Genomic DNA, 13,749 nt, shown 5'->3' with positions numbered 1-13,749 from the left:
GTGAGTCCAGGGCTCCCTCGAGGCCGGTCTTGGCCCCCGGGCTGCCCCGTGGAGGGCCGGGCTCAGAGGCCTCCGTGTGTGAGAAGACGGAGGTCTGGGAGAAGGAGGAGCTAAAGGTCCGCCTGAGCTCCGGGGTGCCCGGGGTACCCGGGGTGCCCAGGCTGGCCCTCGCCTTGGGGTTGGGGCTGAGCGCCACCAGGCTGCCATTTGTGTCCCGAGCGGGGTCCTGGCACAGGGCAGCACCATGCAGGGGAGAGAGAAGAGAGCAGTTAGAGGCCACACGTGTCCCAGCGCATCTGCATGGACCTGAAACAGAGGTGTTAGTGCGAGCGCCCAGCAGCCTGCCGCCCCGCAGCCTACGGAGCTCAGGAGGGGATGCAGACACCTGGAAGAGAAGGGTTTAGTCGAGGGGGGGGAGGGAGGCACCCATCCCTGGCCCTGGGGCTCACATCCACCTGGACAAAGTGCAAGCCCCACGCAGAAAGCCAAGCCAGCCTGCCTGCAGGGCTGGGGGAGAGGGGGCGTGGGCCTCAGGGAGTTGGAGGGAGTCCCCTCCACCCTATATCTGCTTCCTGTTCCCCTAAGTGGAAGCCCCTGGTGGGCACAGCCCGGCCTCCTGCTCTACTGACCCCTTGCTGAGATGTCCCTGCACGGCCAGTCAGAGGACACCCGGGCTGGCGGTGGTCAGGCAGAGTAGAGGTACAAGAGGGAAAACTGGGGCCCTGGGGGGCTGACATTTGGTTCCTACAGTCCACCTGTGTAACTTCCCCAAGCAGCCCTCTGCCCCTTTCCCCATCTGTCACCCACCCCAAGCCCCTGTCAACCTCTTCCTGTCCCCTCCCCCACCCTGCCTACAGCCCACTCTGCGCCAGTGGACAGACAGGGGTCGGTACGAGGTCATGCAGGGAGGGGTGCGGAGTGGGCCCTGCAGGAGGGGTGGGGCGGGCCTCCCACGCTTCGGGTCAAGCCCTTTGGGCCCACAGGGTTAAGCTGCTTCGAGGGAGCTGGGACGGGGTGGTGGGCACGGGGGCGAGGTGGCCTGGCTGCTATCAGCACTCCTGATAGGCCATGGGGCGTTCAGTCGGGAGGGGTGGTGGAAACCGGGGGGAGACCCTATGTCAGAGGATAAACTCTGAGAGCAGGCAGGCCTCCTCCATGCCTGGGGTGGCTGCTCAAACTGGGGCCTCTGGCCCTCATGCCCCAGTCACCCCCCTCCCAGCACCCTCAGGAGAATGAGGGTCAGAGCCTTCAGGATCCTTGTCCCCACCTAGCTGGGAGGAAGATCCCTCTCTCAAAAGCACCGCTGCCTAGGCTGGCTTTCCATCAGCCCGGCCCCGAGGCTCCGGGGCTGGCGAGCACCCAGGCAGGCACCCCACACTCGGTATTTCACGGGGGCTTGAATGCCTCTTCCTGGGGGCCTGCCCCACCTCCCTCACAGCCACAACAGGGGCAAGGGTAGGGCCCTGGCTGGGCCAACCCAGGATCAGGCAGGCAGGCCGGCCAGGGGCTGCCCCACAGGAACCACCGCTGAGAGTGGAGTCAGCACCTACCTTCTGGTGGGGGATCACCGGCAGAGGGGACTGGACCGGGGGCGCTGTTGTGGAGATGGGGATGGGGCGCTTCGACCTGGAAGAAACCAGAAAGGGGGCCAAGTGAAGACAACTGGCACCAGGACCAGGAGCTCCTACCAGGGCAGGGCTGGTAACAGAAGAGCATCTGAGAGCCGGGCAGCCAGGTCACTGGGTAACAGTTTCAGGCCCACTGTCCACCCCATGGACTGGGTGACTCCAAGAAGGCACGGGGCCTGACCAGGATGAGGAAGTCATGGCCCTTGGGCGTTTTGCACCCATGGGCCTCTGTTAGGTCCTTGGGAGGCTGTCTGGGGCAAAGAGGAAGCAGGGAAGACCCTGGCTTTCAGGCCCGACTGCCCACACACTGGCAGCACCGTGACCACCCCCACCCCTGAACCTCATCTGTAAAGTGAGGCACAGATGTGCCAGATGTTTGATGGCTTGGCTCTGGCCCCCTGCTAGTCCAGAGGCCCTCCTTACTTTCCTGTGTGGTCTGTGGCACAGGCCGGGCCCACGTGACGGCTGCCGGACACCCTCTCCTGGGCCCTTGGTGCCCACACCCCTCTACCCCCAGCTCTGGAGAGCTCCCACCTACTTCTGCAGCGTGAGGCTCAGGTTGTAGTTGGCAGACTTGATCTTGTTCTGGGCTTCCAGGTGGGTCATGGTGTCTGTGTTGACTCCGTCAATGGCCACCACGAGGTCACCCTGGCTGAGCTGGGACTGGGCGGCCTTGCTCCCCGGTGTGATCTGAGAGGGTGGCAGACGGGGGGGTGAGCGCGCAAAGGGTGGGACTGAGCATGGGCCGGTCTCGAGGAAGAGTCACCTGGGATCATCCAGGTGAGGCCTGCCATTTCCTCTTTCATTCACTATGGCCAGTACCCGCTGCTCACCAAGCCCGATGCCTCCTCCTGACACACCATCACCCCTTTGCCTAGTGTTCTGTGTCTGAATGCGACCGTGAGACCAGCTCTGGCTAGGGGAAGCAATGCCCGCCACTTCCACGCCTGCCCCTAGCCACCATCCTTGCCATCCTGCACTCTCTCTGCTTATCAGCTGACTGGATGCAGAGGACCCAGAAGAGGACAGTTGACCCACCAATGGAGGGACCTGAATCCTCGAGTCACTGCTTGGAGGAGAGGATTAAGAAGTACTGCATCAGATGTTGCATGAGTGAGAAATAAGCTTCTTCTATGCTAAGCCATTGAGATTTGTGGGCTGTCTGTTACACCAGTTAGCCTACTATAATGCCTGCACCCCGAAAAGCCATGGGGTACTTTCCAGGCTCCAGGAGGGAGGGTATACACACGAGCTAAGATCCAGCACCACCACAGAGACTCTGCCAGGCGAAGTAGGCAGGACAGATGCACCCTCACAGAAGCACCCAGTGCAAGTGCCCAGTGCTACCATTGCAGGTGAGCCTGCTGGGGAAGCTGTCAACCCAGCCCGGGGAAGCAAGGTTAGCTGGGGCATGGGGCAGGGCTCAATGCTCTGTGGCTGGCTTCACACTCCCAGAAGGGGAGGTGCAGGTGTGGGAACCAGGTCCCAAATCCTGCACACTAATGACATCACAGAACGTTAGAGTCTGGGGACCTCACCCCCAGTGTGATCACACAGAATGCTATAGACCCTGCACGCCAAGAATATCCCATGTAATGTCAGGAAGGCCACACTCCCAGGGACATTACATGCAATGTCAGGATGGCTCAGACCCACTCTCAATGACATCATGCACAACGCCGAATTCCACAGGCCTAGCCCTCAGTAATAGCATGCTGAATGCAGAGTAGCCCTCCCGCTGCCGCCCCCCCCCCCCCCCCGTGGTGTCCCCTGAAATGTAAAATTCTAGAGGGCCTACGTGATATCACCTATAATAACTTGATGGCTGGCCCCTAGTGACATCACATGGAAATTGATGAAGCCCCACTTCTAAAGACATCTCGTGGAATGTCATGGAGACTGGCTTTACCCCCCCCGAACCCCACCATGTCACCACATGAAATACCATACCCTACCCCCTACAGATAACACAAAGAATGACTTTATGACTTGACCCCCATGACATCATTTGGAAGGCCCCCTGTAGAATGCCGTACAGGTCTCGCCCCCCAGTGACATCACAGGAAAGAGGAGCCTCTGAGAGCCACCCCCCACCAAGTTGTAACTGGAGGATGTCCCTTGGCTTTTCTTCCCCAACATGCCCACCAGCCAGCTTTCCTGGCTTCTCTGGGCACATCCCAGTCACCTTCCTGTCTATACCCCAGGGACAAGGCTGGCTTCTAATGCTGGCAGAAGCCGTTTTCTGGCCCTGACCTGGGGGACCATCCTAGAAGGAGTCCAAAGAGGACCTAGGGAAAGTCCCCTATCCTGGGTGCCAGGCCTGGGTGAGCCTCTGGCCGGGCCCTGGGCTACCAGACATGGATGGAAGCCTCCTGCCCCACCCTTCACGAGGAATCTTCCTCTAAACCAGGGCCACCTGCGGTCACCAGCCTCTAGTCCCCGGTGGGCTCTACAGGCCAGGCCACGAACTGCACGTGGGAACCCAGGGACAGCAGCCAGAGCGGGTGAGCCCTCGCCGTGGAAGCGCCCTGTTAGCCCCGGGGACTGGGCTACTTTCGCCAACACAGAGTAGCCTCCCCTCACCCGTGAATTTGCTGAGCCGTGGCAAGGACAGTAGAGAAACCACCCCCTAGACTGCCAGGAAGCCAAAGTCCAGCCCGCTTTCCTGGCTCCTCTGGGGGCATCTTAGAATTACTCGGGCCGGGGCACCTGGGTGGCTCAGTCAGTTGAGCATCTGCCTTTGGCTCAGGTCATGATCCCAGGGTCCTGGGATCAAGCCCCATGTTGGGCTCCCCACTCTCCCTCTACCCCTCCCCCCTGCTCGTGTGCATGCTCTCTCCTCTCTCAAATAAATAAATCTTAAAAAAATAATAATAATAATTACTTGGGCCTTCTCAAAATACACATCCCTGATCCCCAAATTCATGGCCGCAGGGAGCCTCTACTAATGACAGGAGTGTTGTTTCCTTTGATTTTAAGGGGTTGAACAAAGGGTAAAAAATAACAGAGAAAAACAAAACACTTTCTGGGCCAAGAGGGGATTCCCGAGGGCAAGCTGAGCTGCCCGGCTGGGCCTGTCTGCAGAAAATCGGCTTTCCCTACACCTTCTGACTTCACATTCAGGCCTATGCTATGCCCGACATTTTATTATACACATCTTCAAACACAGAGAAAGCAGAATTCTACAGCAAGCATCCCCACCCCCATCACTGAGCTTCTACCTTAGCATTCATTCAACTTTCTGGGTCACGTGTCTAGCCCCCTCTCCGAACGGCAATCCATCTTAGTTTGGAAGCATTTCAGAGAGAGTAGCGGATACCGGCGTGCTTCCATTCAGGGCGAATTGTGCAATGCCTCTGCTCTCCTAGTGGACCGCCCACCGGGCTCCCCCCCAGCAGGACACCCCCACACCAGAGCTCCCATGCAGTAGAACACCCCTTACCAGGCTGTCCCCACACCAGGGCTCCCCTTTAGCAGGGCTCCCCCACACCAGGGCTTCCCCATACCAGGACTCCCCCAGATGCTTCTCACCATCTATAGACAGCAGTAACGAGCTCCCAGGTATGGCAACCACAGACCCCAGACAGAAGGGCGGGCCTCGTGCCTGCAGAGGTGAGGCCTGCCAGGCAGGACTGGAGCTGTGTCCAGAAGATCGTGGATGTCAGCATGAGCAAGGACACCAGAATGACATCCAAGAGCTGCTGGGGCCAGATCAGCTAGGGCAAGCCGTAGGACTATCCGGAATGCCCTCCCTTTGGAGCTGCCCTGGGGACATCTGTCTCCCTCAAGCAGGGGCTAACACCCTATGTTCCCACTGGGTCTCCTGCCTTCCTCTTGCCTGGTCTCGCCTGCCCCCCCCATCCTCAGGTGTAGACTGGGGTGATCCTGGTTCCCTGGGAAATGCTCAGCCTCCCCAGGGCCTGGTCAGTAGCCGAGTTCCCCCAGGCGAGTGTCGAGCTAGCTCCTGCCTGCCCCAGCGCCTCTCTCCCCACACCTGTGTCTGCTCACCAGGGCTCAGATGGCCTGGCTTTCTGGCTGCCCTGAGCAGGGCCCATGACCCCTGGAGCTGGGGGGGTGGGGGTGGAGGGTACTGTAATTCTCTTCCAGATGGGCTCTCTTCGGCTCTGCCCAGGGCTCCTGAGAGGAAGCAGGGACCCTAAGGAGGTCGCCCCCAGCTGGGTCCAAGGGCCATCAGATCCCCACCCTCTTCTCGGGACCAGCCTGCCCTGCAGGAGGATGGGGCCACTTGGGGACCCTTGCCCAAAGCCCAGGGCTCGTGAAGAGTGTGGTCCAGGCATGGTGTCCCCATGTGTCTCTTGCCTGACTCTCTGCCTCTCTCTCTGCATTCCTTGTCCCACAGAGGACCCAAAGCCACTAAATCCTTGGAGGATTTTTTTTCTTTGAAGCCTTTCTATCCTCTTTTGAGCATTTGAAAGCCTCTTCATAACAACTGTTTCATTCCCACTTCACTTTTCAATCTTCCCCAATCACCAGCCACTTCTCAACTCAGAGCCAGCAGTGGGCAGAGCTCCAGGAGCACGGTCCTGTCTCAAAAGCTCCTTAGGACAGGCTTGAGGTGTTTGGGGGCCAAGATTGCCACCAGGCTCACAGGAGCCCTTCCTCCTTGTTGGGCCGTGGTTCAGGGCACCTGAGAGGGAACACGGGGCTAGCGGGTGCCAGGGAACAGCTGTGGCCTCTGCGACAGTGAGTGCCTTGTGGGAAGGCAATAAAACAAAGAGCAGAGACTTTGGTCTGAGCCAGACCTGAGGATACAGGGCAGCCTCCACACCCTCTGGGTGAAGATCACAACAACGCCTTTCTCCCACGACTGCTGGGAGGATTACATGTTTAAATAGGTTATTCCGTAAGGAGGTGCAGAGCTGAGAAAGTTTCGGGGAAGCTCCCGGTGGAGGAGGTACAGGGGCTGGCCCCCCAGCCCCTGCCCCTGGAGGGTGCCATAGGGTGGAGCCTGGGCTCTCCAGTGCATCCCTGGCTCCACAGGGAGATAAGATCTGGAGCTGGCAGAGAGTGGGGTGTGAGGGGCCAGCCCCAGCTGACCAGTCCTAAGCCAGCCTGCTGTCCCTAGAGGGGCCTGAGCATCAGCTGGAAGAGACAGAAGTCCTGTCCAGGGTGCCAGGGAAACAAGGCACTGGCCAGGGCTCGGGCGCACGTACGCTCCTATTTCCCCAGCTCCCTGGCGGCAGAGCGGGTAGCTGGGCTCTGCAAAAGTTCCCAGCCCTCACTCTCGGTGCTCAAAACCAGACAGGCCCCTGCCTTCCTTCCCCTCTAGAGCTGCCAGTGTAGGTGTGGCAGGGGCTGGGGGGCAAGGATAGGTAATAGATGCCGTGAACTGTGCAACTTCCAGTATCTCCTCCCAACCCGCCCAGGCTGACCATCCCGGCCGACTTCCCATGGAGCCCTAAGTGCATTTAACATGATGTGATTAAATTATCATCATGCCATGCTCTGCTCCCTTCCCATCTGGTCTCCCCTGGGGCCTTGCTCCATCCTTCATCCTTTCACTGGAACCTTCTGTCTCCCCATGGCCCCACTCCCCAACCCCACCCTGGCTGATAAGCCAGAGGCTTGTCTGTGCTCAAAGAGCCTCTCCTTGCACCGAGGATTTTTAGTGAAAATATTTTCTATGATGCGATATTGTGGATCTATGTCCTTCTACATTGGCCCAAACCCATAGAATGAACAACAAACACCAAGAGTGAACCCAGATGTAAACTATGGACTCTGGGTGATAATGATGTGCCAATATAGGTTTATCACTTATAACAAATACATCACTCTTGATAACAGGGGGAGGCTGTGCACGTGCGGGGCAGGGGTGCATATGGGAAGACTGTACCTTCCACTCAATTTTGCTGTGAACCTAAAACTACTGTTAAAAAAGGCTCTCCCTGCCTTAGCTGCTCCAACTGGCTCTTGTCACGTCTCCCTCTCATTTCTTGCACCCGCAGGCTTCTCCGAGAATGACCAGCAGGTGCTTCTGCCTGACTGCCTCCCACCCCTCTCACACCCAGCCCTCGCCACTTCATACCAGTGACCTCCCTGTGCCCAAAACCAGGGGGCACCGGTCCTCTCTCTTGCTGAGCACACCCTTCCCTGGCCTTCTGAGTCTGTCTCCTCTCCTCTTAGCCCCCAGTTCCATGTCCTGGATGTCAGCGGTAGAAAGCTCCCCTGGGCACGTCACTCCCAGGGGGCCCCAGACAACACTGGGGCCTGGCAAAGTCCACTTCGTGCCTCGTAGGGTGGTTCCTGGGTAGAGGTGTTTCCTGGCTCCAAAGAGGTGGAGAAGCTGTGTTTGAGAATGGGAGGGCCTCAAGTGGGGGGGCGTTTGCAATCATAGCCAGTCCCTGGATGATAGGGGACCGTGCAGAGAGGGATGGAGACTCAGGGAACTGGGGAGACAACTCCCAGGCGGGAGGGCTGCCCCAGCAGGGTCTAGCAGACATTACTTGGGAAGCCGACCTTCCTCATACTTGCTGCTGTCCCATAGTAACCCTGGGGGCTACGCATGAAGTTGCCCTTGTCCTGGCCCAAGGCCTCGGAGGGTCTGCTCCTCAGGGCCCAGTCTCCTGCCCACTCAGCGCCCTCATGGAGTCAGGGACAGCTCTGAGCACCTGGGAGGGAAGCAGGCAGGGATAAGGCCTGGCCTGGGGACCTCCAAGAACGCATTCCCCAGCTGGGGGCCTCTGTCCGGTTATCTTCCGCGTTCGTTCGTCCGGAAGGCCCCGGCCAGCCTCACAGCAGCCCTCCGGAGGCTTGCCTGACCTTCAGTGTGGCTATAAACAGCTCAGCCTGTCAGCACTGCTAGGCGCTGCCCAAGAAACAGCACTAAGGCCTCAAAATTCCAGGAATGGCCGGCACAGTCAACCCAGAATAGTCTCAGCCTGTCCCCCTCCCCCTCCCAGGGGACCCTCAGTCCTCCGCGTCCCCACTGTAGCTACGAGATCTGACAAATACTGGAACAAAAAACAGCAAAGAAGCAAAGGCTTCTGGGCTGGTGCCCCAGGAGAGCCTGCAAGGCCAGATGAGTAAGGCCTTAAGGGACAGAGGTCTTGGAGCAGAGAGATGGGCATCCCCCATCCCCACCCCCACCCCACCCCACCCACCCCACCCCAGGGGCCCGGGCTCAGCCCCGCAGCTCCCCCATCCTCACCGCCGCCTCAGCGGAACAGCAGGTGCACAGCATCTTCCGCGTGCATGTTAGAAAGCACTCACACATGCACACTCCCATTTCACAGATGAGACAGCCAGGCTGAACTGGTCTTTTCTAAGGCGACACAACTGAGAGCAGCTGAGCCAGACAAAAGCGTCCGCTTGTTCCGTAAAGTCAAGGGCTGCTGCATGCACCAAGGACAAGGCCCCAGACCATGGCCCCAGCCTCTGACCTAGCTTGGACGGGGGCAGGCTGGGCCTTTGGAGCGGCTCCTTAGCGGCTGCTCCCACCCCTCCCCCACTTCCTGGAGAATTGGCTATGGCTGGGGCGGGGCGCGGTGGGGGGGAGGTTAAGGGGAGCTCATGTTGCAGGCCCAGCCGCACCTGTCCAGGATAAATAAAGGCATTTCCCCTCCACCCTCCCATTCTCCCTCCTGAGCCCACTTCTCGTGGGTCCTCGCCGAGACCCACTGAAAGGAGGCCGTGGGGGCTTGCTGTTGACCCAGGGTTGATTCTGGCAGGCGGGGTGGGGACTGGAGCTACCACCCAGCCTGAGGGGGGCAGCCTCCCTACGGCTGACAAGGGGCAGGCCCCATTCAGTCCTCTTCGACTAATCCCTAGCCAAGGGCGGAGGGGCAGGCCAGGGAGTTAGGGGTCACTGAGGTCATAAGAGCTCCTGAGCAAATCTGAGCCTCAGCTTGCCTGGCACTGAAGTGAGATGGTAAGCCCAGCCCTGCCCGCCCAAACACCTCTCTCAGGGTGGTGGTACAGGTGCCCAGGGGTGTCGGCCCTGCCGAGAGTGAGCAGGCCCTGCCTTTGCTACCCCCACCCCCCACCCCACCGCAATTGGCCACCACTGCCCTGTTGTAAAGGCTCAGGCCAGGACTTGGGAGCATCCACTGGCCCTGCATCCCACTGAGGGAGACGTTCCTGGTGCAGAAGGGCCTTGAGAGCCCCAGCAGCCCTGGTGGGAGTGTCCTGGGCCCTGCCTGACCAGTAGCCCTGAGCTTGGGATGTCCCAGCCCAGGGCATCAGCGGCCCCCCAGAGGAGTTTGTCAAGAGGTCCTAAGCCCTGGGCGCCTGGGTGGCTCAGTAGGTTAAGCGACTGCCTTCGGCTCAGGTCATGATCCTGGAGTCCCGGGATCGAGTCCCGCATTGGGCTCCCTGCTCAGCGGGGAGTCTGCTTCTCCCTCTGACCCTCCCCCATCTCATGCTCTCTCTCTCTCTCATTCTCTCTCTCAAATAAATAAATAAATAAAATCTTTAAAAAAAAAAAAAAAAGAGGTCCTAAGCCCTGGGGAGGATGGAGCCGCCCAGCCCAGCTTGGCCCATGGCCTGGAAGATCTGGGGCATGCCCCCGAAGGAAGCTGGGAGGCCATTATACCTATCCCCCAATGCCCTGCCTGAGCTGTGGGTTCTATTTATAAAGGTACCCCCTAGTCATTGGCTCCATTACATCCCAATACACCCTTTCCCTGCAGTGGGGACATTCTTCCTGCTGTCTAGCTTAAGGCCTCTGTGCTACAATATAAGCCCTGGGCTGGCTGAGGCCAGGTGGTGCATAGATCCTGGGTGAGGTCATTGGCTATCCTGGGTGCCACTGAGCCAGGAGGCTAATGTCCACCCGCCAGGGCAGGGAGCACCAGCATGAGGCCTTGAGGACTGTGGGGCTGGGGGAGATGTGGGCTCAGTCCCAGGCATGGGAGGCTGTGGGCCCATGACAGTGAGGGTGGACAGCCTTGTAACCACGCTGGTGGGGAGCTGTGCAGGCTCCTGGTGGGGAGGGGGCCGTGTCCACTGGGGCTCAAATGCCCACGTATCACCACATCATCGAGCAGGGAGTGCAAGGCTCTGGGTGTCCTCCTAGTACCGCACGCTGTGGCCTCCAGGACAGTGGGCCTGGAGGGGTGGAGACCCAGGTTAGATGAGCCAGAACTCCAGCGGGATGAACGTGGCCCTCTCCCTGGACTAGAGCCAGGCCAGTGCCCCCCTCCCCCTGCTGGGGGCTCGTGGCCTCTACACCTGTTATGAGGCTCCTATGGCACTCCTGAGTGGGGCTTCTCCTTCTTGGTGTCCCCCCTAAGTGCCCACATCAGGTTCCACAAGCAGGACTGCCTCTCCATGTGGGTATTGGCTCCGTGTCTCCTCTGCCAAGCACCTCCAGGCCTTCCCTGGCTGTCCACCTGAGTGCCTCCTTGCCCACCCCCACCCACACCCCCGGGGGCCCACGGCAAATCTCTGCTGCCCTGAGGAAGAAACTGCCTCCCTCCCTGTCCCCAGGTGGGCAGAGTCCAGACTCCCTGGCCCATCCATCCGCCACCAGTGATGGCCTGGAGCCGCAGGCTGCCCCCTCGTGCCCACACCAGCGGTGCAGGAGGAGGCTCAGCCTCAGGCTGACCCCATTAGGCAGGGCTTGTCTTTGCCCTCCCGCACCTCAAAGTTCACCCTGAGCCCCAGGGTCTTCACCCCAGCTCTGCCAGACCTGCTGGGGGTGGTCCCTCGACAAGTGTTACCTGAGTGCCTACCATGTTCTAGACACTGGGATGGGTGATAGGGACCCGGCAGCGGTTAAAACAAAGACAGCTTCCTCTCAAGTGGATCTAGCTTATCACCTCTCTGGACTTGAGTGTTTCTGGCTGGGCAATAGAGTTACTCAGACAATCTCCAGTGATCTGGGACATCGCCAGCAGGCTGTTCCCTGATCACAGACACTGCAGACCATATGGGCCATTTCCCCAGGTGAGCGTGGGGAAGAAGATATCAGACAGGCAGTCAGAACAGCTGTGGCCGAATGGGTAGGGGCTTGGCCGGGTGAGGGAGGAAGTTGGTAGGAGATCCCCAGCAGGCCCAGGAAAGGGGAGGTGGAGTTGAGACTGTTACCTTGGGCCTGGGATGGAGTGGGGACTGGAGCCCAGTTACCAGCCCAGCCCAGCCCTGAGCCCTGACAGCAGGACAGCTAAAGTCCTCAGTCTGTTCATCCATCTAGCTGCTGGCCTGTCACCTGCCCTCTCCGTGCTAGGAGTGCTCTCTCCCCAAAGCAACTGCCCACTTCCATGAAGACGCTCCAGGCTTGGGGGCACCCTGGGCTCCCCCTCCCTGGGAAAGGGCTTAAGAAGGTACTAACTATACTCTGTCCACCTGCCTGCCTACCCAGCAAACTTGGCATTTCCTTCTTGGCTCAAAACACCCACCACTTGCCCGTGTTTCACACTCACGACAGGTTGGCGAGCTCAGGCGGACAACAGCTATGGCCAAAACCAGGGGTCTGTGGCCGGCAGTATCCAGTTGGAGCCAGTCCCAGCCCCCAGACTGGGGATGGGGCATGCTCTGCTTTCCAAGAGCCTCAGGGAGGACAGCAGAGGGATGGAGGGATGCACACACCCTCCTCTGAGTGTGCCCCGCCCCTGCGGGTGCCAGGCTGTGTGGGCAGGGCACACTCACCCGGGAGATAGTGAGCGGCATGTTGAAGTCCTTGCCCCCCTGGAGACGGAAGCCCCAGGGCCCGGGCCCGGTCAGGGTCACGCTGTAAGACATGCTCGTGCTGACAGCAGCGGCCTCTGTGGACGAGAGAAGAGAGGGGATGAGAGGGCCCTCACACACCCACCTCCCCAGCCTATACCTGGACCCCTACTCCCGACCCCCAGCCTTGCCTGCTCCGTCCCTTGCTGTCTGGCCAGGCTGTGTGGAGCTCCTGAGAGGCTCCTAAGAATAGCTGAGAACGAATGCCATCGACACTGATATCTGCCCTCTGCTGCGCCCATAAATGGACTGTAACCCTACACTCCGCCCGCCCGCAGCCTCCCACCGTGACTCATACGGCTAATATTGCCCCTGGGGAGGAGTGTCCAGCACCCAGCACCCCCCAGGGGGTAGGACGGGGGACTGGCCAGATTAGTGATAATGCTCTCTCCTCCTTGCTCTCCTCTCCTTGCTCCCTCTGCCCTTTGGAGAGTCCAGATGTATGTTCTCTCTGCCCAGCTCAACCCCCACTCCTTCGCCCGGAAGACTGTGGCTGAGCTCCTTTGGGCTGGGGCTTTGCAGTTTGCTGTCTTCCTGTGCAGAGTCCTCCCTGGTGAGGACTCTGAGGTTGTAGCTTACCCAGGAGGAAGCCTGGGACCAAGCTGAGCCTCTGGCTGGTCTGGACAGAGCTTCTGCTCAGGAGACTAGCCATTGGCCCAGGGTTGTCCAGCTGTAAAAATGATCATAATAATAACAGGAGCTCTGGGCATGGCCAAGCTCAGCTCCGGGTCCCTCATGCCATTATCCCCTCAGATCCTGAGAGGCTGCCACCTCAGCCTGCGGCAACCAGGGCTCAGAGAGGTTAAGTGACTTCTCCAAGGTCACATGGGGAATGGACCCAGGCCACGCTGGAGCACCTGAATGGGGCTCAATCCTAATGGACTCGTGCCAGATAACAGGTTCCCAGTGGCCGCAGGCACCTCCCAGTGCCCAGACCGGGCATGGGAGTGAAGGGCACAGGGTGCTGGCCTAGGGTCTGAAAGCAGGTCTGAGGCAGGCCCACACCCTCCAGACCCTCTAGGGGCCCAGAGGTTATTCCTGGCTCTCCTGTCTCATTTGTGCTCTGGAAAACTTGACAGCAGCATGGAAAGCTCCAGCTGCCAATGTTGCATGCCAGGTCCCCATGCCCTTTGCACTGGAATGGCAGGGGGCAGGGAGGAGAGAAGGAGATGCCATTTGCTCAGCTGCTGGGACATGGGGCCAGAAGGCATAGGGACGGGGAAGTGTGTGCGGTGTGTTCAGCTTGTAACCCAGAGACAGTGTGTTCTGGGTGGGGGCCTGGGGCCCGAGGCCCCTCAGGACTCCAGCCAGTGTGGTCTTTGGGCCAAGATACCTCCAGAAGCCCTTCCTCAGAAGAGGAGACAGTTCAAGGCCATCCTGGCTCTGGCTGAGGAAACTAAGGCTCACAGAAGGTGAAGGTGACTGGGCTGGC

The 13,749-nt window shown here is 59.6% G+C and overlaps 1 protein-coding gene across 1 annotated transcript in view; it reads right to left on the bottom strand.

Annotated features, from left to right (window-relative positions):
* The window catches only part of LDB3 (LIM domain binding 3), a 58,342-nt gene extending 45,813 nt beyond the window's left edge, over positions 1-12,529 (bottom strand). Inside the window, exons 1-4 of the mRNA XM_044916515.1 lie at positions 12,449-12,529; positions 12,240-12,355; positions 2,167-2,318; positions 1,551-1,626 (exon numbers count right to left, since the gene is read on the bottom strand). Of these exons, the coding sequence (XP_044772450.1) occupies positions 1,551-1,626; positions 2,167-2,318; positions 12,240-12,332 (321 nt within the window). The 5' untranslated portion in view covers positions 12,333-12,355; positions 12,449-12,529. The remainder of the gene's footprint in view (positions 1-1,550; positions 1,627-2,166; positions 2,319-12,239; positions 12,356-12,448) is intronic.
* Positions 12,530-13,749: the final 1,220 nt, after the last annotated feature.

The sequence above is a fragment of the Neomonachus schauinslandi genome, chromosome 6 (assembly GCF_002201575.2).
Source record: "Neomonachus schauinslandi chromosome 6, ASM220157v2, whole genome shotgun sequence".
NCBI classification, from domain to species: Eukaryota; Metazoa; Chordata; class Mammalia; order Carnivora; family Phocidae; genus Neomonachus; species Neomonachus schauinslandi.
This window is presented reverse-complemented; position numbering and strand designations above follow the sequence as displayed.